The 24,511-nt window shown below is 43.9% G+C and overlaps 1 protein-coding gene across 10 annotated transcripts in view; it reads right to left on the bottom strand.

Annotated features, from left to right (window-relative positions):
* Positions 1 to 24,511, bottom strand: part of disp1 (dispatched homolog 1 (Drosophila)) — a 414,117-nt gene that overhangs the window by 7,875 nt on the left and 381,731 nt on the right. For all 10 annotated transcript variants that reach the window (XM_063040569.1, XM_063040566.1, XM_063040573.1 and 7 more), the window contains 4 exons: positions 14,909 to 15,032; positions 10,093 to 10,220; positions 7,070 to 7,167; positions 125 to 222 (listed from right to left, as the gene is read on the bottom strand). In XM_063040569.1, the coding sequence (XP_062896639.1) occupies positions 125 to 222; positions 7,070 to 7,167; positions 10,093 to 10,220; positions 14,909 to 15,032 (448 nt within the window). The remainder of the gene's footprint in view (positions 1 to 124; positions 223 to 7,069; positions 7,168 to 10,092; positions 10,221 to 14,908; positions 15,033 to 24,511) is intronic.

The following is a 24,511-nucleotide window of genomic DNA, read 5'->3' as shown; positions in this document are numbered from 1 at the left end:
ACTGCCCTTTCCATTCTCAAGGTAAGTATCTACCCTTGTGCCTTCCTATACCAGGCAATATATACTGTAAGAAGTTCAAAGGAGAAAATCAACACTTGTGATAGCAAGGCTGGCCTGTCCTTACCCTGGTGTTGTCAAGATTGCACATGGATTTTATTGATTGCATTCGCCACATGTTCTCCCCATCAGCCGAGGCAAACACCACCCGGGAATACCGGTCACCTGCAGGAGAGAGAAAGACGATAGCAAGTTAATGACTAGCTTCCGGCAGGAATAGGTTCATAGATGGAAGTGGACTCACACCTCAGAGTCATGATTAAAAACCAGAGGCTAACATTGACATTTGATTTAACTTCTTTGAACTTGGCTCCAAACCAGATTGTGGACAGAAATAACCTTCTGTTTTCTATCAAAGTAACCAGGGAGTTGCCACATTGTTGTATATTTTTAACAGTGCTTTGGGAAGGAAAATGCCTGCCCAGCCTTACAGGGAAATATCTCAGCATTCTCCCATCATCAGCAGGTCTAAATCTTGGAACTACTGAACAAAATCACTTAGCATTCAGCAGCAATTGAAACTGGAGTTATAGGCGACCAGGATGGGCAATGAATGCAGCTCTTGGCTGAGGCATTCATTCACCATGAGTGAACAAAAGGAATGTCTTTGTGTTTCAAATGTTTTTATTGTGAAGCAACATCAGCTTAACCACAACCAACAATGTCCTAAAGTACAATACTTACTTTTTCTTTTAAAAGGAATGTCTTTAAACTACTTGAAAAGTCCTCTGGTAGTTTTAGGGACGGTTTCACTGACCGCCTGGACAGCCATGCTTCATCTGGAGAATGATGTTTCAACAGTGCAATTTGCTTAGAAGTGGAACCTTCAAAGTTAATTTATTAACACAGGAGTGCCTACAGGACTGCTTTGAATCGGTGGACTGGACTGTATTCAGGGATTCATCTTTGAATCTGGATGAGTATGCTGCAGTTATTACCGACTTCATTAAAACCTGTGTGGATGAGTGTGTGCCTACATGACTTACTGTACATTCCCAAACAAAAGGCCATGGATAAACCAGGAGGTACGTTATCTGCTGAAGGCTAGATCTATGGCATTTAAGCCTGGCAGCCCAGGCCTGTACCAGAAAACCAGGTATGATTTGCCGAGGACCATTTCAAGGGTGAAGAGACAACTTCGAATGAGGTTGGAGGCGATATCAGATGCACAGCAACTCTGGCAGGGACTGCAAGACATTACTTCCTACAAAGCAAAACCCAATAGTATGAATTGGGTTTCATACCAGTCATGCTTCACTACCAGATGAACTCAACGCCTTCTACGCACACTTTGAAAGGGAGAACACAACTACAGCTGTGAAGATTCCTGCTGCATCTGATGACCCTGTGATCTCTGTCTCAGAGGCCGATGTTGGACTGTCTTTAAAGAGAGTGAACCCTTGCAAGGCGGAAGGTCTCAATAGAGTATCTGGTATGGCTCTGAAAATCTGTGCCAACCAACTAGCAGGAGTATTCGAGGACATTTTCAACATCTCACTGCTACGGGCAGAAGTTCCCACTTGCTTCAAATAGGCAACAATTATATCAGTGCTTAAGAAGAATAATGTGGGCTGCCTTAATGACAATCGCCCAGTAGCACTCACATCGACACTGATGAAATGCTTTGAGAGGTTGGTCATGACTAGACTGAACTCCTGCCTCAGCAAGGACATGGACCCATTGCAATTTGCCTATCGCCACAATAGGTCAACGGCAGACGCAGTCTCAATGGTTCTCCACACGGCTTTAGACCACCTAGACCACACAAACACCTACGTCAGGATGCTGTTCATCAACTATAGCTCAGCATTTAATACCATCATTCCCACAATCCTGATTGTGAAGTTGCAGAACCTGGGCCCCTGTACCTCCCTCTGCAACTGGATCCTCGACTTCCTACCTGGAAGACCACAGTCTGTGCGGATTGGTGATAACATATCCTCCTCGCTGACGATCAACACTGGTGCACCTCAGGGGTGTGTACTTAGCACACTGCTCTACTCTCTGTATACACATGACTGTGTGGCTAGGCATAGCTCAAATATCATCTGCAAATTTGCTGATGATACAACCATTGTTGGTTGAGTTTCAGGTGGTGATGAGATAGCATACAGGAGTGAGATATGCCAACTAGTGGAGTGGTGTCACAGCAACAACCTGGTACTCAACGTCAGTAAAACAAAAGAACTGATTGTGGACTTCAGGAAGGGTAAGACGAAGAAACACATACCAATCTTTATAGAGGGATCAGAAGTGGAGAGAGTGAGCAGCTTCAAGTTCTGGGATGTCAAGATCTCTGAGGACCTAACCTGGTCCCAACATATTAATGTAGTTATCATGAAGGTAAGTCAGCAGCTATACTTTATTAGGAACTTGAAGAGATTTGGCATGTCAACAAATACACACAAAAACTTCTATAGTTGTACCATGGAGAGCATTCTGACAGACTATATCACTGTCTGGTATGGAGGGGCTACTGCACAGAACCGAAAGAAACTGCAGAAGGTTGTAAATCTAGTCAGCTCCATCTTGGGCAAGGTACCCAGTAACACGTCACCACCTTTGATCCGTCCACAACTGTGGTGTTGTTGACAAACTTAAACATGGCACTGGAGCTGTGTTTAGCCTTACAGTCAGAAGTGTAAACCAAGTAGAGCGGAGAGCGAAGCACACATCCTTGTGGTGCACCTGTGCTGATGTTGATTGTGAAGATGTTTTTCACAAACTGAACTAAATGGGGTCTGCAATTGAGGAAATTGATGATTCAATTGCACAAGGAGGTATTAAAGCCAAAGTGTTGAAACTTATTGATGAATTTTGAGGGGATGAAAGTATTGAATGCCGAGCTGTAGTCGATGAAAAACATCCTTATGTATGCATCTTCACTGTCCAGATGCCCCAGGTTCGAGTGAAGAGCCAATGAGCCCATGTTGTGTGGCTCTGTTGGTAACAGACAGAATCACATCTTTAGAAAGATGTGACATAGGGCCCGAGAATGTCGAATCTTTGTGGGTGGAGTTAAGAAACAGCAAGGGTAAAAAAAAAAATTATGGAAATCATATATAGGTCTCCAAATAGTAGCCAAGATATGGGGTTGAGAATGCAAAGGGAGCTGGAAAGACCATGTAATAAGGGTAATGTCACAATTGTAATGGGGGACTTCAATATGCAAGGGGAATGGGAAAATTAGGTTGGTGTCGGATTGTGAGAGAGGTAATTTGTTGAATGCCTAAGAGATGGATTTTTAGAGCAGCTTGTGCTTGAGCCTACTCTGGGAAAGGCTATCTAAGATTGGGGGTTGTGAAATAATCCAAATTTTATTAAGGAGTTAAGGTAAAGGAATCCTAAGGAGGTAGTGATCATAATATGATTGAATTTACACTGCAATTTGAGAGGGAGAAGCACAAGTCAGATGTATCAGTATCACAACGGAATAAAGGGAATTACAGAGGCATGAAAGAGGAGCTTGCCCAGGTGGATTGGAGGAGGATACTGGCGGAGATGATGGTAGAGCAGAGGTGGCTGAAGTTTCTGGGAATAGTTCACAAGGCGCAGGATGGATATGTTACACAGAAGAAGTACTCAAACGGCAGGGCTAGGCCACCATGGCTGACAAAGGAAGTTAAGGACTGCATAAAAGCTAGGGAAAGGGCATATAGTGTAGCAAAAGTCAGTGGGAAGTTAGATAATTGGAAGGTTTTTAAAATGCAACAAAAGGCAACTAAAAAAGCCATAAGGATGGAAAAGATTAAATATGAAGGCAAACTAGCCAATAATATAAAGTAGGATACTAAAAATTTTTGCAGTTATACAAAGAGTAAAAAGGTGAGAGTTGATATTGGACCACTGAAAAAGTACTTATTAAGTCCCCCATTACTACCTCACCACTGAAAAATGACGTTGGTGAGGTAGTAACGGGGGACTTAACTTATTAAGTCAGTCGTCACCGTGGAAGACACTAGCAGTGTGCCAGAAGCCTGTGAGTGTCAGGGAGCAGGAGTGAGTGCCATTGTTATTACAAAGGAAAAAATCTGTTAAGCAAACTCGAAGGTCTTAAGGTGGAAAAATCACATGGACCAGACGGACTACATCCCAGAGTTCTGAAAGAGGATGCTAAAAAGATAGCAGATGCATTGGTTATGATCTGGCAGGTGTATGGGGTTGAGTGGGATCCTGGATCAGCCATGATGGAAGGGTGGAGCAGACTCAATGGGCTGAATGGCCTAATTCTGCTCCTGTCTTATGGTCTTATGGAAATAGCATCTGCTGTGAACCTGTTGTAACAGTGGGCAAATTGGACCAAATCCAAGTTGCTTCTCAGGAAGGAGTTGATATGTTTCATCACCCATCTCTCAAAACACGTCATCACTGTGGATGTAAGTGCTACTTGATGATCGCCATTGAGTCAGGCTACTATGCTCTTCTTAGGCACTGGTATAATTGAAGCAAGTGGGTACCTCAGACTGCTGAAGCGAGAGGTTAAAGATATCAGTGAACACTCCACCTATTTGATCAGTACTTGACCAGGTACACCATCTGGGTTGGATGCTTTCCATGGGTTCACACTCCTGAAGGATGCTCTCACGTCAGCATTAGAGACTGAAATACAGGATCGTCAGGGGCTGTGGGAGTTTGTGAAGGTTCCTCCATGTTTTGATAGTCAAAGTGAGCACAGAAGGCATTGGCCTCGTCTGAGAGTGAAGCCCTGTTGTCACCTCTGTCGCTTGGTTTCACTTTGTAAGAGGAACTAGCCTTCGAGCCCTGGCACTACAATCAACCATCCCTCAGTCATTCAAGTTTGGTCTAGAATTGGAGTAAGAGTTACCTTGGAGAAAGGTGAGGGGTTAAGAGTTTTAGAGAGAATCTGAGAGAAACTCACAGAACGGTAAGTACCTGGAGAGAGTGGTGGAAGCAGAGTCACAGGCAGCATTTAAGAAATGTTAAACATGAACAATTGAATCACCTAGGTTTAGGAGGTCACGGGCCAGAGCTGAACAATAGGAATAATGTGGGTGGACACCCAGTGGTCAGCGTGGATATGGTGGGTCCATCAGCCGGTTTCCTTGCTGAATGCCTCTATAAGTAGGAAGGTCTTTGTTGAACTGTTGTGACATGAACAAAGTCACCAAAGGGACACTGAAGCTAGTGGATATAGAAGTGTTTTTATTCAGCAAAAATGAGCAACAGGTATCATACTGAGACACTCTTTGAAGAGGAGAACTAGCCTACCCAATATTGCATGACATTTTTATACGCTAAAAATCAAAAGTAACAGCAGGATAATTCTAGTTACAATGCATCTACAATGCTTCCTTTGAATTACATGAAGTTTTCAAACACCTCCTTCTTCGCACACATACTCGAGACACCTAAAATGAATGTTAATTCCCAATGACTCTGAGCCACATTCATGTATATCCAGGCTTCTGCAGTCAAATGGAAGCCGATTGTTCAGAGCTGCATTTTAAATTCAATCTACAATCCACGTTCAGGTCTGAAGACTGGCTGCTGTTAAACTTACTATTTGGTATATACCATAACTCCAGAATATGCCTTAACAGACCATAATTCAAATAAATACTTACACAGCAAGAACTGTGTTCTAGCTCCTGCTGAAAAGGCCATATGTGGAGATGCTCTATCAGGCACTGTATGTACTTGTAGCAGTGTGAAACCCCCATAGTAAAGTAACCTGCGATACAGAGCAAGGGTATGCCACTTGTCTTCATGTGATGGAAATGTCACAGTCTAGGATATGCTTCTACATTTATGGTGACTGCACTTCATCAGCTGCAGAGCTCTGTGAGAGATCCTAACGGAAGGCAGTTTATAAGTGCACATCCATTCTGTCTTGCCTTTACATGGCTGGTCAAGTGGAATAAAACTGGAAGAATGGAGAAATAGTTCCAGTTCAATACCGTCTACACTTCTTGCTGCCATGGAAAAGCAGACAGCATAATCAAAGACCCTTCCCACCCTGAATTTTCTCTCTTCTCCCTCCCCTCCTAATCAGGCAGAAGTTACAATGCCCTGAAAATATGCATCATCAGGCTCAAGGACAGAGTCTACCTCACTGTTCTAAGTCTTTGGATGGACCTTTCGTACGTTAAAGATGAACTCCTGACCTCATAGTCTACCTCATCATGGTCCTTGCAGCTCATCTGTCTGTCTGAACTGCACTTTCTCTGTAAAGTGACACTCTGTATTTGCTTTTCTCGTCTTAACTCAAAACATTTGTTTTTGAAATTGTCTGTATGGATGGCTTGCAAAACTAAGGTTTTCACTGTACCTGTAACAATAATAAACCAATATTCATTACATACACTTGATAAATTGGTTCATTATTATCACATGTACTATGAGGTACAGTGAAAAACCTGTCTCGCATATAGTTTGTTGAGATCAATTCATTACAACAGGCCATTGAGGGAGTACATGGTAAAACAGTAACAAATGAAGAATAAAATATTACAGAGAAAGTGGAGTGCAGGCAGACAATAAGATGCAAGGTCATAATGAGGAGGATTGTGAGATGAAGAGTCCATTTTAACATATTAGTCTTATAGTAGTCATTTAATAATCCTGCAGTAACGAGATAGAATTGTTCTTGAATCTGGCGGTACATGGTTTCATGCTTTTGAATCTTCTTTCCAATGGAAGGTGGAAGGAGGGAGTAAGGAGAATGTCTGGTGTGGGTGGGGTCTTTGACTATACTAGCTGCTTTACTAAGGCAGTGAGAAGTGTAGACAGCAGACTTTCTGCTGTGTATGTGCTTTCATTTCTACCACATAGAAACCTCTGCAATATTTGGCATCTATCTGACTTCAAGACACAGACTTTCCTCATAGGATGCCTGCAAAGAAATTCTGAAAAGGGATTTCCCAGGTTTTTCACAGCTGCCAACTTTGGTTTCTAGTGCCACTCAAGATCTGGACCAGCAATGAGCAATGCCACTGGATATCAACTAGCTACTTAAAGAAAGGCAAACTGAATACACGAAGATTGGACTTACTTGGAACATCGCAGAAGAAACTGTCCTTGTGGAAATTCCACTCTGCCTGTCGTTTGTCCCTCTCATATGCGTCGTCTGACCATCTGTCCTCTCGGTGACTTTTGTGTAAGCAGAGAACAAATGTGAAACAACAACATTACAGGTGAGCTAGAGGCTGATGCACCTCTAACTATCCCTTTCACTTTAAAATCATACAAGATCTGTCAAAGCCAGCCAATAACCACTAACATTACAGCATGGTAGGTACCAGATTGCTATTGTTCTAGGTTTAAAAAAACATGCTAGAAATGCTACGCAACGAACTTCTTCGCACAACAACATAACTGTTATATTCTGCCTATGGCTTCAGACTGATGAGTAACTCAATGCTCTTTAAGGAAAGTTTACTAACACTTCAAAGAGCAATTTCTAGTTTAACATTACATGTGAGAAAAATATTCAATAAGGATGATATCCATGAAAGAAAAGAGGTTTCAGGGCCACAAAATTTATCTCTAACATAGTCAAGATCTTCCATAAAGTTTGCCTTTGCAGATTATCTCTTTCTGAAAATGTTCATCCCTAACTCTTGCTGATATTTGAGGTCTTGTTGCTGTAACACTGGAAGTTAATTCCCACAAATGCACTGAAAGAGCCAGGACAGACAGAATAAACGATAGGGTGCCAAGGGATGTTTATGTTCAGAGACCTTAGGGTTCAAGACCATAGTTCCCTGAAAGTGGCAACACAGGCAAATAATGTGAAGATGATGTACAGCATGCTAACCTTCATAGGTTGGGGCATGGAATATAAAAATTTGGATGTTATAAGACCACTTTATAGAATACTTGTAAAACTCCACAGAATATTGTGTGCAATTCTGGTCACCACACTATAGGAAGGATATGATTGCAGAAGATTCATCAGGATGTTGCCTGGACTGGATAATGAGAGATTGAATCAACTGGGCTTGTTTACTCTGGAACCAAAGGAAGATGAGGGGATGACCTGACAGAGGTATCATAAATAAGAGGCAACCACGAGGAATTCTGCAGATGCTGGAAATTCAAGCAACACACATCAAAGTTGCTGGTGAACGCAGCAGGCCAGGCAGCATCTCTAGGAAAAGGTACAGTTGACGTTTCAGGCCGAGATCCTTTGTCAGGACTAACTGAAGGAAGAGTTAGTAAGAGATTTGAAAGTGGGAGGGGGAGAGGGAGATCAAAAATGATAGGAGAAGACAGGAGAGGGAGGGATAGAGCCAAGAGCTGGACAGGTGACTGGCAAAGGGGATACGAGAGGATCATGGGACAGGAGGCCCAGGGAGAAGGAAAAGGGGGAGGGGGGGAAAAACCCAGAGGATGGGCAAGGGGTATAGTCAGAGGGACAGAGGGAGAAAAAGGAGAGTGAGAGAAAGAATGTGTGTATAAAAATAAATAACAGATGGGTTACGAAGGGGAGGTGGGATATTAGCAGAAGTTTGAGAAGTCAATGTTCATGCCATCAGGTTGGAGGCTACCCAGACGGAATGTAAGGTGTTGTTCCTCCAACCAGAGTGTGGCTTCATCTTTACAGTTGAGGGGGCTGTGGATAGACATGTCAGAATGGGAATGGGATGTGGAATTAAAATGTGTGGCCACTGGGAGATCCTGCTTTCTCTGGTGGACAGAGCGTAGGTGTTCAGCAAGACGGTCTCCCAGTCTGCGTCGGGTCTCGCCAATGTATAGAAGGCCACATTGGGAGCACCGGATGCAGTATATCACCCCAGCCTACTCACAGGTGAAGTGTCGCCTCACCTGGAAGGACTGTCTGGGGCCCTGAATGGTGGTAAGGGAGGAAGTGTAAGGGCATGTGTAGCACTTGTTCCGCTTACACGGATAAGTGCCAGGAGGGAGATCAGTGGGGAGGGATGGGGGGGACGAATGGACAAGGGAGTCTCGTAGGGAGCGATCCCTGCGGAAAGCAGGGGGGGAGGAGGGAAAGATGTGCTTAGTGGTGGGATCCCGTTGGAGGTGGCAGAAGTTATGAAGAATAATATGTTGAACCCGGAGGCTGGTGGGGACCAGGGGAACCCTATTCCTAGTGGGGTGGCGGGAGGATGGAGTGAGAGCAGATGTGTGTGAAATGGGGGAGATGCGTTTGAGAGCAGAGTTGATAGTGGAGGAAGGGAAACCCCTTTCTGTAAAAAAGGAGGACATCTCTCTCATCTTGGAATGAAAAGCCTCATCCTGAGAGCAGATGCGGCGGAGACGGAGGAATTGCGAGAAGGGGATGGCGTTTTTGCAAGAGACAGGGTGAGAAGAGGAATAGTCCAGATAGCTGTGAGAGTCAGTAGGCTTATAGCAGACATCAGTGGATAAGCTGTCTCCAGAGATAGAGAGAGAAAGATCTAGAAAGGGGAGGGAGGTGTCGGAAATGGACCAGGTAAACTTGAGGGCAGGGTGAAAGTTGGAGGCAAAGTTAATAAAGTCAACGAGCTCAGCATGCATGCAGGAAGCAGCGCCAATGCAGTCGTCAAATAAGAGGGCATGGATTTAAGCTAAGAGGACGAGTTTTAAGGGGACTTGCGGGGACGGTATTGTTTTAAACAGAGAATGGTTGATATCTGAGATGTGCTGGCAGAGAAGATGGTGGAATGAGATATAATCATTATTTTTAAGAGACATTTAGTCTGGCATTTGAATAGGCAAGGCATAGAAGGACATAGCCCTAATGTAGGCAAATGGGATTCGCATAAATGAGCAAACTGATTGACATGCATATGTTGGGCTAAAGGACCTGTTTCTCTGCTATATCACTCTATGCTATGTGCTTTGTTAAGAAGCTTCCAATGTTGTCCAGACCTCCATGAAAATTATCAACAAAGCACAAAAAAAAACCCATTTTGGTCAAAAAAAAAATCAGATGGTTTTCCAGTCTGGGTGCAAAATGTGTGTTTCAGGATTAAACAGTCCATTGTTCCAAACTATACCTGTGATGCCAAAGAACTTTGATCTGAATCATCATTGCTTTACTCACAGTATTTACTGGGTTAGGCAGCTCACCTCTTGGCTTGTTCCTCTGCATATCTGAAAGGATAATTTGCAAGTGTTGCTTGATACCCTGTGTTTTTCACCATGTTATTCCAGGTGACCAGCCTCTGGCCGATTGTTGTTCCTCTGGGTTCAAACCCCTGGAAACAATTCACAGCAAAGCATCACCTTACCTACAGGAACATCTCTCCAATTTTTCAGCATCCATGCACCACTGTCACACAGAAGGCAAGGTGTCAACAGGTTTGTTTTCAACTTTCACTCCTTCCCCGTGACTCCCTTAAGCCACTAGACATCGTCTGGAGTTCTGGCTGTTTCCGTAGCCAAGAGGTCAATTTGTGGAGGAGGTGAGTGGATGCCTAGTGGGGAGGTTATTGCTATCTGATCAGTTAGATGGGAGGTGCTCTCTGTTGCAGTATCCCTGAACCTTTGTGTGGAGAGACAGTGCACAAACCACGTCTTAGTACCCGTATGAACTTCCCATCGAGGCTAATGCAGCTCCTTTCCCATCCCTGTACCCTAGGGTGCTTGAGTCAGACCCTGCTGCTGTGCTACTCAAAGCCAGAATAAACTGACAAGCACTGTCACTCACACTAGATATAGTTGCAGTAGCAGACTGTGTCTTGTGTGTCTCTTTTCTCTTGCACCTTCACCTGCCTCCTGCAGGTGGTGCTCAATCACATGCACAGCAAAGGATATCTGCTCAGTCACCTCAGGGAAAAGCTGAGCAATGTACCTGAAACCCTTGCTCATTACTGGGAGGAGAAGGGGGCTCAGAGTAATTGTTCAGATGGAAACGTGCAATCACCCAGAGGAGAAATAGTGAGGGCAATAGGCAGAAAAGGAGACAAAGGCACACCAAGGAAATCCAAAGCTATTCTCATGCAAGTAAACTGGATAAAGTCAAAGTTTTAAATATTGGGGATGGGGTGGTCTGCAATGTTTTTGCCATCACTGAAGGATGGGCAAGGTAGCAACTCAATATTTTTGGGGACAGAATTTTCAGGCAAGACAGAGGGGGAAGCAAAAAGGGAGGAGCTATCATACTGTTAGTCAAAGGCTGCACTCTGTCTGCACTTCTCGCTTGGTTAGTAAAGCAGCCATCATAATCAAACAGGGTTATTGTACTGGGAGATTTCAACTTTCCAAATATTAACTGGGATTGTCTTAGCATTAAAAGCTCAGATGGGGTGGAACTTTTGAGGCATGTCCAGGAGAGTTTTTTGAGTGGAGTGGCTAAGAATAATCAGAGACAGCCAGCATGGCTTTGTCAAAGCAGATTTTGCCTGATCTGTTTGATCAAATTATTTGAAGAAGTAACAAAGTATATTGATGAGGGCAGGGCAGAAAATGTGATTTATGTGGACTGGAGTCTGGTTCAGAAGATTAGAGCCCACGGGATCCAGGGCAAGTTGGCAATATTGACTTGGCATCAGGAGACATAATGGGTGATGGCACTGCCAGAGAGAGTGTTAGAAGTGGAATCACTGACTGCATTTAAGCGTCTAGATGAGCACTTAGATTATCTCATCACCACAGGATATGGGCCAAGTACTGAGAGATGAGATTGATAATATGGATGGGTGATAGCAAAAGGTTGCAGGCAACACATGGTGTCCCACATGGATCAGATCTAGGACCCTTGCTGTTTGTAATCTACCAGAATGACTTGGAGGTCAATGTAGGAGGCACAAACAGCAAGTTCATGGCTGACATGAGATTGGAGTTGCTGAAAACACAAAAGTTTACGGCAAAGAGATACCAATGTGTTGGTGAAATGGATTGCGAACTGGCAATTAAGAGTTTAATCCAAACAAATCTGGTTGATGCATTTTGGGAGAACTGATGAAGCAAGAACATACACCATGAAAGGTATTGAAGAACACAGGGATCTTGAAAAACAAGTCCACAGATCATTGAAAGCAGCAACACGTTGATAATGTGGTTAAGACGACATATGGGATACTGGCCTTCATTAGTAAGAGCACTGAACACAAGAGCAGAGAAGTTATGCTCCAACTTTATAAATCATTGGTCAGATCTCAGCTCAAGTACTACACAGTTCAGGTCTCTGTTCTATAAGGAGGAATGTGATAGTTCTGGAGGGAGTGCCAAGGAGGTTCACCAGGATGTTCCCACCTGTTATGAGAAGAGACTGGAGAGCTGGGTCTGTCCTCTCTGAAGTGGAGAAAGTTAAAGTGGGCATGATTGAAGTATATAAAATTATAGACTGCAGAAAACCCATCTCAGATCAGAAGTATATAGAACTAGATTTAGGGGGAGGGGTGAGATATTTAGAGGGGATCTAAGAGGAACCTTTCTCGCCAAGAGAGTGGTGAGTACCCGGAAGGCACTGCCAGAGAGAGTGGTGGGAACAGAGTCACCGACCAGGTTGAGTCAGTAGTAAGGAAGGCACGAAGATAGGTAGAGGGGCAAGTGGTGTGAAGGAAGCAGGGAGTCCACAGAAGGACTTAGATTGGGACAATGAACAAAGAAGTGGAGAATGGAATATAATGTAAGGAAGTGGATTTTGAACAGTCTGTGAACCCTACCTCATTATTCCTCTTTCTCTGCACTATTTATGTATTTTTGTAGTTTATAGAAATTTTATGGCTTTGCACTGATTTGCTGTCATAAAACAAATTCCACATCATCAAGTAATTGATGATAAATAAATCTGATTCTGATTCTGCATTCTGGCGTGTGAGCGGACACTCATGACGGCAGGTATGACCTCAATATAATATAACAACCAGAGGGCAAGAGCATGAGCTTTGTGCAAAATATCCCTCTCTTGCTGAGAAAGAGTGAGATTTGACACTTATGTGAACAGCAGCAACTGGATTAACAAAACCCAATCCTCATTGTTTATCCAGCTGTGACCTGACAGGCCATTAGTGGCACCAGCTGCCACTAACTATACCATCATTTTACAGTCTAGCCAGTAAGCAGAAGTGACAGCTTTCTAATTATTCTACTTTCCATGCTGAGTGGCAGGTCACCTCACCAACACCCTGGGCACTCACAGCAGCCCCCAAGAATTCACAGCACATCTGCCTATCGTGCCCACCCTTGTTTGGGTTTCCAGTCTACCTCCCCTGCACTTTCTCTCAGCACTTCTATGATACTATGAACCCTTTATAAGAAGGACTTTGCTACCATGTTGACTGAGATTGACCATTCAACGGTGAATGAGCTTGGGGAGCCTGCGCAGAATCACAGAGCATTGCTGGCTGTTCAACACACTGCCAATGTGTCAGCTCTTTGAATAAGCTATTTCGGTAATTCCATTCTTCTTCCTCTTTCCCCACAGAGTTAAAATGATTCCCATTCCTGTATTAATCCCATTCCCTTTTGAAAGTAAGAATGTTCCTTTCATTCTTCCAGATCAGAGCAGCTACATAAAACTATAAAGAGAAAAGGCTATATTCTTTTAAGCACAAAACAATCAAATGATTAATGTAAATTTCATATAGGTACAAGATTTGGCATGTCACCAAATACTCTAACGAACTTCTAGAGATGCACTGTAGAAAGTGTCCTGACTGATTGGATTATGGCCTGGTACTGCAACTGGAACACACAGGAAGGAGTGGCACACAGTAGTGGGCACAGCCTGGTTCATCACAAGCGTAGTTCTTCCCACTGCTGACAGCATCTATGGGGAGTTGCTTCCACAAGAACATAGGATCCTTAAGGATCCCCACCATGGGTTATTCCCTCTTTTCACTGGTACTGTTGGGCAGGAGGTCCCACACCAAAAGGTTCAGGAACAACTACTTTCTTAAAGACATCTGGTTCTTGAACTGACCTGCACACCCTAATCCTACCTCAGCAACAGGACACTGCAGACCACCTCCTGCACTACTATTTTTGTACTAATGTCCTGTTTTGGACACCCTTAGTTTTCTTTATCGTCTTGTACAATTTATGTCTTTGTGTTGTCTGAACTACATGCTTGTGACACTAATTGCATGCATGTTTTTCATTGTATCTATACCTCACTATACTTGTGCATATAAGACCATAAGACATACGAGCAGAATTAGGCCATTCAGCCCATCGAGTCTGCTCTGCCATTCCATCATGGCTGAACCCGGATCACACTCAACCCCATAAACCTGTCATATATGACAATAAAGATGACTCAACTTGAATTATAGCAGCACATAAACAGGTTCTCCAGCCCAACTCATCGATGTCGACCAAGATACCAGTCTAAGCTAGTCCCATTTACCAGGCCCATTTGTTCTCATTCCTGATGACCCTGGCTCAGACTTCTCTTAAAACCTGTCCCACATTTCCATATTTTTGTAGCCAAACAGCAAATTAACATTTTTAAAAAATTAGGCAATAGATGCACAGTGAAAGAGAATAATTGAGATGCACAGAATTAGGGACAAGGCAACAAAACAAATTAAAAGAGAGCTGGAGGGTTCAAATAGAGAGTGAATTTTGAAAGAATGAGATGGGAGTGGACTGTGATGTTCCCCTGGATTCTGGTTTGAGATCGGTTCTGTTCACCATCAGCATCAACACATGGATTTTAGAGTTAGAGAGCTTAGTGTTACATCTGTGGTAGTTTGGAGAAGTGTAGCTTAGAGGTCAAACATATTGGGAGGCACGTGGATTTCAATGTTAGTAAATAAGAGGAGGTCAATAACTGAATACTGAATGGGAAGGAGGTATATTTGGAAGAAAAAAGGGATGCTGCAACCATATAATCTCATGGGGTACCTTGTTTTTATTCATTTAGTTTTCATGATGCAGGTGTTGTCATCAAGACCAAGGGCAATTGTCACCCTTCTGAGAAACAGGAAGTACTCACCAGCAATGGATCAGAGAAATCTGGAAGATCTGGCACCAGGATTCCAACCAACGCACATATAACTATCAGCACTGTGCAGAGTCCCAGTACCACCACTGGCCAGTCAGCGATCAGAGCTGCATAGCTACAAGGAGGAAACACCATCAACATATTACATTACCTAAAACTTGAAGGTTCTGTGACATGCAATAAATCAAATCTAACTCCCCAGGCTGACCCTGAAATCACATGTTGTCACATTGAAATCCATGCACGTATTCATTGTGAGCATTGTATAATGAAAGTAGGAGCACCAGTTCCAAAGGCTGGCCATCCATCATCTAGAACACTAGTGAACTTCAACATAGATTCATAGAAAAGTACAGCACATTAACAGGCCCTTCGGCCCATCCAGTCCATGCCGAAATATTTGCACTGCCTACTCCCATCAACCTGCACCCGAACCATAGCCCTCCATACTCCTACCATCTGTATACCTATCCAAACTTCTCTTAAACATTGAAATCGAGCTTGATTGCATCACTTGTGCTGGCAACTCATTCCACACTCTCATGGCCCTCTGAATGAAGAAGTTTCCCCTCATGTTCCTCTTAAACTTTTCAAGTTTCACCTTTAACCCATGGCCTCTAGTTGTAGTCTCACCCAACCTCAGTAAAAAAAGCCTGCTTGCATTTACCCTATCCATGCCCCTCAGAATTTATTATACCTCTATCAAGTCTCCCCTCAATCTTCTACATTGCAAGGAATAAAGTCCTAACCTATTCAATCTTTCCCTACAACTCAGGTTCTCGAGTCTCAACAACATTCTTATAACTGTAAGTTTTATCAGTACTCTTTCAACTTTATTTTAATCTTTCTTGCAGGTAGGTGATCAAAACTGCACACAACACTCCAAATTAGGGCTCACCAACATCTTATACAACTTCAACATAACATCCCATCTGCCGTACTCAGTTTCTTTGATTTATGAAGGTTCATGTGCCAAAAGTTTTCTTGAAGACTCTATCTACCTGTGGCTGTCTCTTTCAATGAATTATGGATCTGTATTCCCAGTTCCCTTTGTCCTACTGCACTCTTCAGTGCCCTACTGTTCACTGTGTAAGACCCAACCTGAATGGTCCTACCACAGTGCAACACCTCACACTTCTCAGAATTAAATTCCATCTGCCATTTTCCAGCCGGTCCAGATCCCGCTGCAAGCTTTGATAGTCTTCCATGCTGACCACTTCACCCCCAATCTTGGTGTCATCTGCAAATTTGCTGATCCAGTTAACCACATTATTACCCAGATCATTGATTTAGATGACAAACAACAATGGATCTAGCACTATTCCCTTGGCACTCCAATAGTCACAGGCCTCCAGTCTGAGAGCAACCATTTACTACCACTCTCTGGTTTCTCCCACAAAACCAATGTCTAACCCAATTTACTACCACATCTTGAATGCCAACTGACTGAACCTTCTTGACCAACCTCACATAGTACCTTGTCAAATGCCTTACTGAAGTCCATGCAGACAACATCCACTGCCTTCCCTTCATTGTCTTTCCTGGTAACTTCCTTGAAAATCCTCAATAAGATTGGTTAGACATGCCCTACCACACACAACACCATGCTGATTATTCCTAACCAGTCCATGTCTATCCAAATACTCATATATCCAGTCACTTAGAATACCTTCCAATAACTTTCCAACTATTGATGTCAGGCTCACAGGCCTATAAATTCCTGGTTATTTTTAGGGCCATTCTTAAACAGCGGAACAACATTAGCTATCCTCCGATCCTCTGGTACTTCACCTGTCGCTAAGGATGATTTACATATCTTTCCTAGGGCCCCTGCAATTTCGCACTTGCCTCCCACAGGATCCGAGAGAACACCTTGGTAGGCCCTGGGGATTTATCTACCCTAATTTGCCTCAAGACGTTATACCTCCTCCTCTGTAATCTGTATAGGATTCATGACCTCACTGCAGCTTTGCCTCACTTCTATTGACTCTGCATCTGTCTCCTGAGTAAACACAGATGTAAAAAATCCATTTACAACCTCCCCCATCTCTTTTGACTCCACACATAGATTACCATTCTGATCTTCTAGAGGACCAATTTTGTCCCTTGCAATCCTTTTGCTCTTAACATATCTATTGAATCCTTTAGAATTCTCCTTCACATTGTCTCTCCGGGCAACCTTATGCCTTCTTTCAGCCCTACTGATTTCTTTCTTAAGTGTTCTCTTGCATTTCTTAAACTCCATAAGCACCTAATTTGTTCCTACCTGCCTATACCTGCTATGTACCTCCTTTTCTTTCTTAACCAGGGCCTCAATATCTCTTGAAAACCAAGACTGCCTACACTTGTTATCTTTATCTTTTTCCCCCCAACAGGCACACATACAAGCTTTGAACTCTCAAAGTTTCACTTTGGTAGGCCTCCCACTTATCAAGCACATCTTTGCCAGAAAACAGCCTGACCCATTCCACACTTGTTAGATCCTTTCTGATACCATCAAAATTGGCCTTTCTCCAATTTAGAATCTGAAGCTGCAGATCAGACCTATCATTTTCCATATTTGCTTTGAAACTAATGGCATTATGATCACTAGACGCAAAGTGCTCCCCTGCACAAACTTTTGTGACCTGCCCTGTCTGATTCCTTAATAGCAGATCAAGTATTGCACACTCTCTGATGGGACTTCTATGTACTGATTAAGGAAACTTTCCTGAATATATTTGACAAACTCTATCCCATCTAGTCCTTTTATAGTATGGAGTCCCAGTCAATATGTGGAAAGTTAAAATCACCTACTATAATACTCTTATGTTTCTTGCAAGAGCCTGCAATCTCTCTGGGTGCTTGACAAACTTCTATAAATGTGTAATGGGAAGTGTATTGACTGCTGCAATATGACCTGGTACGGGCACACCAATGCCTTTGAGAAGAAAATCCTACAAAAGTAGGATCCGGCTCAGTACATCACAGATAAAGCCCTCCCAACCATTGAGCACATCTACATGAAAGGTTATCGTAGGCAAGCAGCATTCCTCATCAAAGATCCTCACCATCCAAGGCCATGCTCTTTTCTCGGTGCTGCCATCAGCTTGAAGGTACAAGTGCCTCGGGACACACACTACCGGGTTCAAGAACAGTTACTACCCCTCAACCATCAGGCTCTCAAAAGAGGACAACTACTCTCATCTAATGAGGTGTTTGCACAACCAGTGATCTCACTTTAAGGATTCTTTATCTTGTTATTTCATGCTCTTGTTATTTATTCATATTTGTATTTATAGTTTGTTGTCTTCTGTGCTTTTGCTCTTTCTTTGATCCTGTTTATAGTTAATATTTCATAGATTTGCTGAGTATGCCTGCAGGAAAAAGAATTACAAGGTTGAATGTGGTGACATGTATGTACTCTGATAATAAATTTTACCTTGAACTTTCCTCTAAATCCTGCAGACTGTTGGGTGGTCTATAATATCACTCCATTAATGTGGTCATACCTTTCTTATTCCTCAATTCCACCCATAAAGTCTCACTAGACAAGTTCTCCCGTCTGTCCTGACAGAACACTGCCGTGACATTTTCCCTGACTAGCGATGCCACCCCTCCCCCTCTAAACCCCCCAGTGTCGGGTCTAAAACCATGGAACCCCAGAATATTGAGTTGCCAGTCCTGTCCCTCCTGCAAAGACTCACTAATGGTTACAATATCATAATTCTGTGTGTTGATCCATGCCCTGAGCTCATCTACAATACCAGTCTGAAATGGGAAGAGGACAGGGATAGATCAGGTTCAATGATGATCTGCTCACTGAGGTCAGGCCTGTACTGTAGGAAGGGTCAGGATAGAGGCTGGGAAGAAATAAGCTCAAAAGACCCTTTTCACATCTTGCTCTGTTCTGAATTGCAAATTGTATTATTAAAGCTTTAGGTAAAGAGGTTCATAATTGTCTAACTCAAATATCAGTTTATCCTTTGAGCTTCCACTGTACTAAAACAGTGATCAAAACAAAATGTTAACTGTGCAGCTGCTGATACTGCTCATTAACATTCTGAGCTACAGTGCACAGAGAACTCTCAGCGATGTTGATTCCCACAAACAACACCTACACCAGCCTTCTCAATCCCACTATTCCAGGATGCTGGATGGCAACAAGGATATGGGCAGAAAGTGGGCACACAAAATGAAATGCTTTTAACCTGACATCTATCCAGCACTGCTCTCCTCTACTGCCAGTCTCCCTAAGTTCAAAATTAGCTCCAAAAGTTTCTAGTAGTCCCACTGGTGTCCACCCTTGTGGTGTAAAGCCATGTCAGTTACCACTACCCAAGTGCCAAGTACTTAGTAATAGTGGCTGCTCCCCTATCTCTGCCCCTTTCTGGTGCCCCATCAGTGTCCACCACTGACAATGCCAGTTCCTTGTTGGTGCCTGTTTCTCTGGTCTTTGCACCCTTCTGGTTTGCACTCCACATCTTCAACTCCTTATGATGTCCAAATCCTGTTATCTTATTGTCTAGCTTCTCTAATTTCTCCACCTGTAAATGCCCATCCCCTCTGTATCCATGCTCTTCACTCTACATCCCAGCCTGTATCCACCCCTCCAGATTCCTTATCTTCTGTTATAACCCATGTTATCCATGTTTCTCCAGTCTCTACCCCAGCCAGTGCCACCTCATTAGGTGTCCTGATCTTCACTCCCAAGGCATATAAGAAGCGTACCAATTGATGGGTTGATTGGCTGCTGTAAATTGTCCCTGCCATGTAGACAAGTGATAGAACCCAGGAGGAGTTGATCAGAAAGTGGGGAGATTAAAAGTGGATTTGTACAGGGTTAGTGTAAAGGGATGCCCAATGGTTGTTGTGGGCTAAAGAGCCTGTTTGCCTGGTTTGTGACTCTTAGTGCCTGTGCCTCTTCCTATGAGTTTAAATCTCTGCACTAGATATCCCACTGAAGGCAGACCTTCATGGAGTCTTCAGTAAACCACTTTACCTATCTGCCAAATATCCCCTCTGCATTTGGGGTATTGGGGTATTTCTCCCCAAGTTTCGATGTGTAACCTCAGAAACTGTTTTCAAGGTTTGCATTAAGCCTGTCAGAGTAACAATAAGATCTGGTTCCTACCAAGGCAATAATTCCTTCTCCACGAGTTCTTTGCACCAGTTGGTCAAAACCCACCAATTAAATAATGTGCAACAATCTTTCATCAGAGCACTTCTCCACTGCTTGAACCTCTGGCAACACATTAGCACTCACAGCAAAAACAAACAAGCATGCTCAATAAAACATGATGCCCTCAAAGGAGAAATGACCATGTAGAACCAGCTGGTTAATCTGTGGAAAGTGTGGGTCTTTAGCAAGGGATGGCAATTCCTTACTGTGTAGTTGAGCTCAATGGGTAAATACTTGATCCTATGAGAGATTGATTGATTAGGTTATGGTGACTTAATTGCGGTTGTTAAGAGTTTTGGGGTTAGCACGTGTAGCAAATAACCTTAACTGACTTCCGCCACTAGCCTTCAGATTCAAATATGCATTGAAGATTAAATTTAAAATGCAGCTTGGAACAGTAAAATGCAGACTAGGCAGGTCAGGAGACAGGCGCTTAACTAATTGCCTAAATATGCACAAACCCAATCAACATCCCATTGCATAGATACAACAATAATTGACACTTATTTTAGGTGTTATGGTGGGAAGATCCAGGCATTTGAAACTTTTACATGTAGTTCAAAGGAAGCAGTATAAATATGGATTTGTTTGAATTGTCCTGAATTTTTCTTTGATTTTTATCATACAACATGTCATGTAGCTTTGGGTGACACAGACCTCTTGCTCTGAATGGGGGTGTCTCTCTCTCTCTCTCTCTCTCTCTCTCTCTCTCTCTCTCGTGATTCCAAAGGCTGTCAGCTTATTTGTGATATTTTGTTGAATAAAGAAACTGCTTCATATCTACCAGGTCATCCAGTAGCCAGGAAAGAAATGCACATCAGAGTCAGTGAGATTTGGCACAGAAGCTGACCTTTTCAGCCGACTGAGTCTAAGCTGACTGTTAACCATCCATTTACACCAATCTTATATTAATTCAATTTTAAAATTTTTCTGCAAACACGAGGAATTCTGCAGATGCTGGAAGTCCAAGCAACCCACATCAAAGTTGCTGGTGAATGCAGCAGAAGGGTCTCGACCCGAAACATCGACTGTACCTCTTCCGAGAGATGCTGCCTGGCCTGCGGCGTTCACCTTTAAAATTTTTCTCTCCACATTCCCATCAGCTCCACCCTAGATTCTACCACTCAGTCACATGCTAGGGGAAATCTACAGTTGTCAAGTAACCTACTGACTGCATGTCTTTGAGATGTCAGATTTGAAACATCCCCCATTGAATTCGGTGGAGGGAGGGGGGAACCTACGTGGTCACAGGGAGAACATACAAACTCCAAACAGAGAGCACTTTGAGGTAGCAGCTCTACCAGCTGCACCACTGTATCCACTTATGTGAATGTTAGAGCACTGAAATAGCAGATTAATCCCAAGCTATTGGTGAAACTACTGCCTGTCAGATTGTACGTGTGTTCGCCAGTGCACAGTGAAGCTGCTACTCATAAGATTTCTGCAAAAATCTCTTGGATACAACCACAAAGGATAAGGTAACACTATTTCTGGGTGCCTTTTGCATTCTTGCTAAATATGGGAAATACTGTAGATAATGGAGGATATGTGATACCTAAAAGGAGGAGATTGGCCACCTCAAACATATTCCATTGGCATTGTATCCTGAAAGCAAAATAATGCTGAAGGGAACACATGGCCTAGGTGAGTGTTGGAGGAAGGTATTCTCACAGCATTTAAGAGTATGGGCAAGCACTCGAATTGCCAATGTATGGAGGGTGATGGAGCAAGTGCTGACAAATGGGATCAGTATTGATAGGTACTTGATAGTTGGGATGTACATGAGGCTTTTGGTTCTATATAGGATAGTGCCAAATGCCAAAGATTTTTGCAGATCCAGGTGACTTCTTCTAGTTTGTCTGTGAAACAGTTTCTTCTTCTTTTCTCATGTCTCCTTTTTCTTTTCAAGGTGGTCCTGTTGGAGTCTGTGATCTACAGCTGCAGCTCAAGCTACGGTTCTCCATGGCTCACTCCTTCTGAACGCTCTGCTCTCCACTCCCTCCGCACTAATCCTAACCTTACTATAAAACCTGCTGATGAGGGGAGGCGCTGTAGGAGTCTGGCGTACTGACCACTACCTTGCCGAGGCACAGCGACAACTCACTGATACTTCCTCTTATTTACCCCTCGATCATGACCCCACTAAGGAGCACCAGGCCATTGTCTCCCACACCATCACCAACCTTATCAGCTCTGAAGATCTCCCATCCACTGCCACCAACCTCATAGTTCCCACACCCTGCACATCCTGTTTCTACCTCCTACCCAAGATCCACAAACCTGCCTGTCCAGGTAGACCTATTGTCTCAGCTTGCTCCTGCCCCACCAAATTCATTTCTGCATACTTTGACACTGTTTTATCCCCCCCCCCGTTCAATCCCTTCCCCCCTATGTTCATGACACTTCTCACGCTCTGAATTTTTTCAATGATTTTAAGTTCCCTGGCCCCCACTGCTTTATTTTCACCATGGATGTCCAGTCCCTATATACCTCCATCCCCGACCAGGAAGGTCTCAAAGCTCTACGCTTCTTTTTGGATTCCAGACCTAACCAGTTCCCCTCTACCACCACTCTTCTCCGTCTAGCAGAATTAATCCTTACTCTTAATAATTTCTCCTTTGGCTCCTCCCACTTCCTCCAAACTAAAGGTGTAGCCATGGGCATCTGTATGGGTCCCAGCTATATGCCTTTTTGTTGGCTTTGTGGAACAATCCATGTTCCAAGCCTATACCGGTATCTGTCCCCCGCTTTTCCTTCGCTACATCGACAACTGCATTGGCGCTGCTTCCTGCATGCATGCTGAGCTCGTTGACTTCATTAACTTTGCCTCCAACTTTCACCCTCAAATTTACCTGGTCCATTTCCGACACCTCCCTCCCCTTTCTAGATCTTTCTGTCTCTATCTCCAGAGACAGCTTATCTACTGATGTCTACTATAAGCCTACTGACTCTCACAGCTATCTGGACTATTCCCCTTCCCACCCTGTCTCTTGCAAAAATGTCATCCCCTTCTCGTAATTCCTCCGTCTCCGCTGCATCTGTTCTCAGGATGAGGCTCTTCATTCCAGGACAAAGGAGATGTCTTCCTTTTTTAAAGAAAGGGGCTTCCCTTCCTCCACCCTCAACTGTGCTCTCAAATTCATCTCTCCCATTTCACGCATGTCTGCTTTCACCCCATCTTCCCGTCACCCCACTAGGAATAGGGTTCCCCTGGTCCTCACCTACCACCCCACTAGCCTCCAGGTCCAACATATAATTCTCCGTAACTTCCGCCACCTCCAACGGGATCCCACCACCAAGCAGATCTTTCCCTCCCCCCCCCTCTGCTTTCTGCAGGGATCACTCCCTTGTTCATTCGTCCCCCCCCATCCCTTTCCACCGATCTCCCTCCCGGTACTTATCCTCGTAAGCGGAACAAGTGCTACACATGCCCTTACACTTCCTCCCTTACCACCATTCAGGGCCCTAGACAGTCCTTCCAGGTGAGGCGACACTTCACCTGTGAGTCAGCTGGTGTGATATACTGTGTCCGATGCTCCCGGTGCAGCCTTCTATATACTGGTGAGACCCGACACAGACTGGGAGACCGTTTCGCTGAACACTTATGCTCTGTCCGCCAGAGAAAACAGGATCTCCCAGTGGCCACACATTTTAATTCCACATCCCATTCTGATATGTCTATCCATGGCCTCCTCTACTGTAAAGATGAAGCCACACTCAGGTTGGAGGAACAACACCTTATATTCCATCTGGGTAGCCTCCAAACTGATGGCATGAACATTGACTTTAACTTCCATTAATGCCCCTCCCCCCCTTCTTACCCAATCCCTTATTTAGTTATTTATTTATTATTCCCCCACCCCCCACCTTTTTCTCTCTCATTTTTCTCTCTCTATCCCTCTCACAATAACTCCCTGCCTCCCCTCCCTCTTTCTTTCTCCCTAGACCTCCTGTCCCATGATCCTCTCCCTTCTCCAACTCTGTATCCCTTTTGCCAATCAACTTTCCAGCACTTAGCTCCATCCCTCCCCCTCCTGTCTTCTCCTATCATTTCGGATCTCCCCCTCCCCTTCCCACTTTCAAACTCTTATTATCTCTTCTTTCAGTTAGTCCTGACGAAGGGTCTTGGCCCGAAACGTCGACTGTACCTCTTCCTAGAGATGCTGCCTGGCCTGCTGCGTTCCACCAGCATTTTGTGTGTTGCTTGAATTTCCAGCATCTGCAGATTTCCTCGTGTTTGCATTCTCCATGGCTGTTGGGTTGTCATTCTTGGACTTGTTATGCGGCCTGGTGTTTTGATATCTACAGGTGTGCCTTCGGGGGTGAGGGGCGCAGCACTGTGGTGTCCCAGTTCCTCACTGATGTCACCGACTGAAATGTCGTGGCCAACTGAAACATCGAGATAGCAGGCAGTATGCGCTGCTATCAGAAGG

Source organism: Mobula hypostoma, chromosome 2, assembly GCF_963921235.1.
Source record: "Mobula hypostoma chromosome 2, sMobHyp1.1, whole genome shotgun sequence".
Classification (NCBI taxonomy): domain Eukaryota; kingdom Metazoa; phylum Chordata; class Chondrichthyes; order Myliobatiformes; family Myliobatidae; genus Mobula; species Mobula hypostoma.
This window is presented reverse-complemented; position numbering and strand designations above follow the sequence as displayed.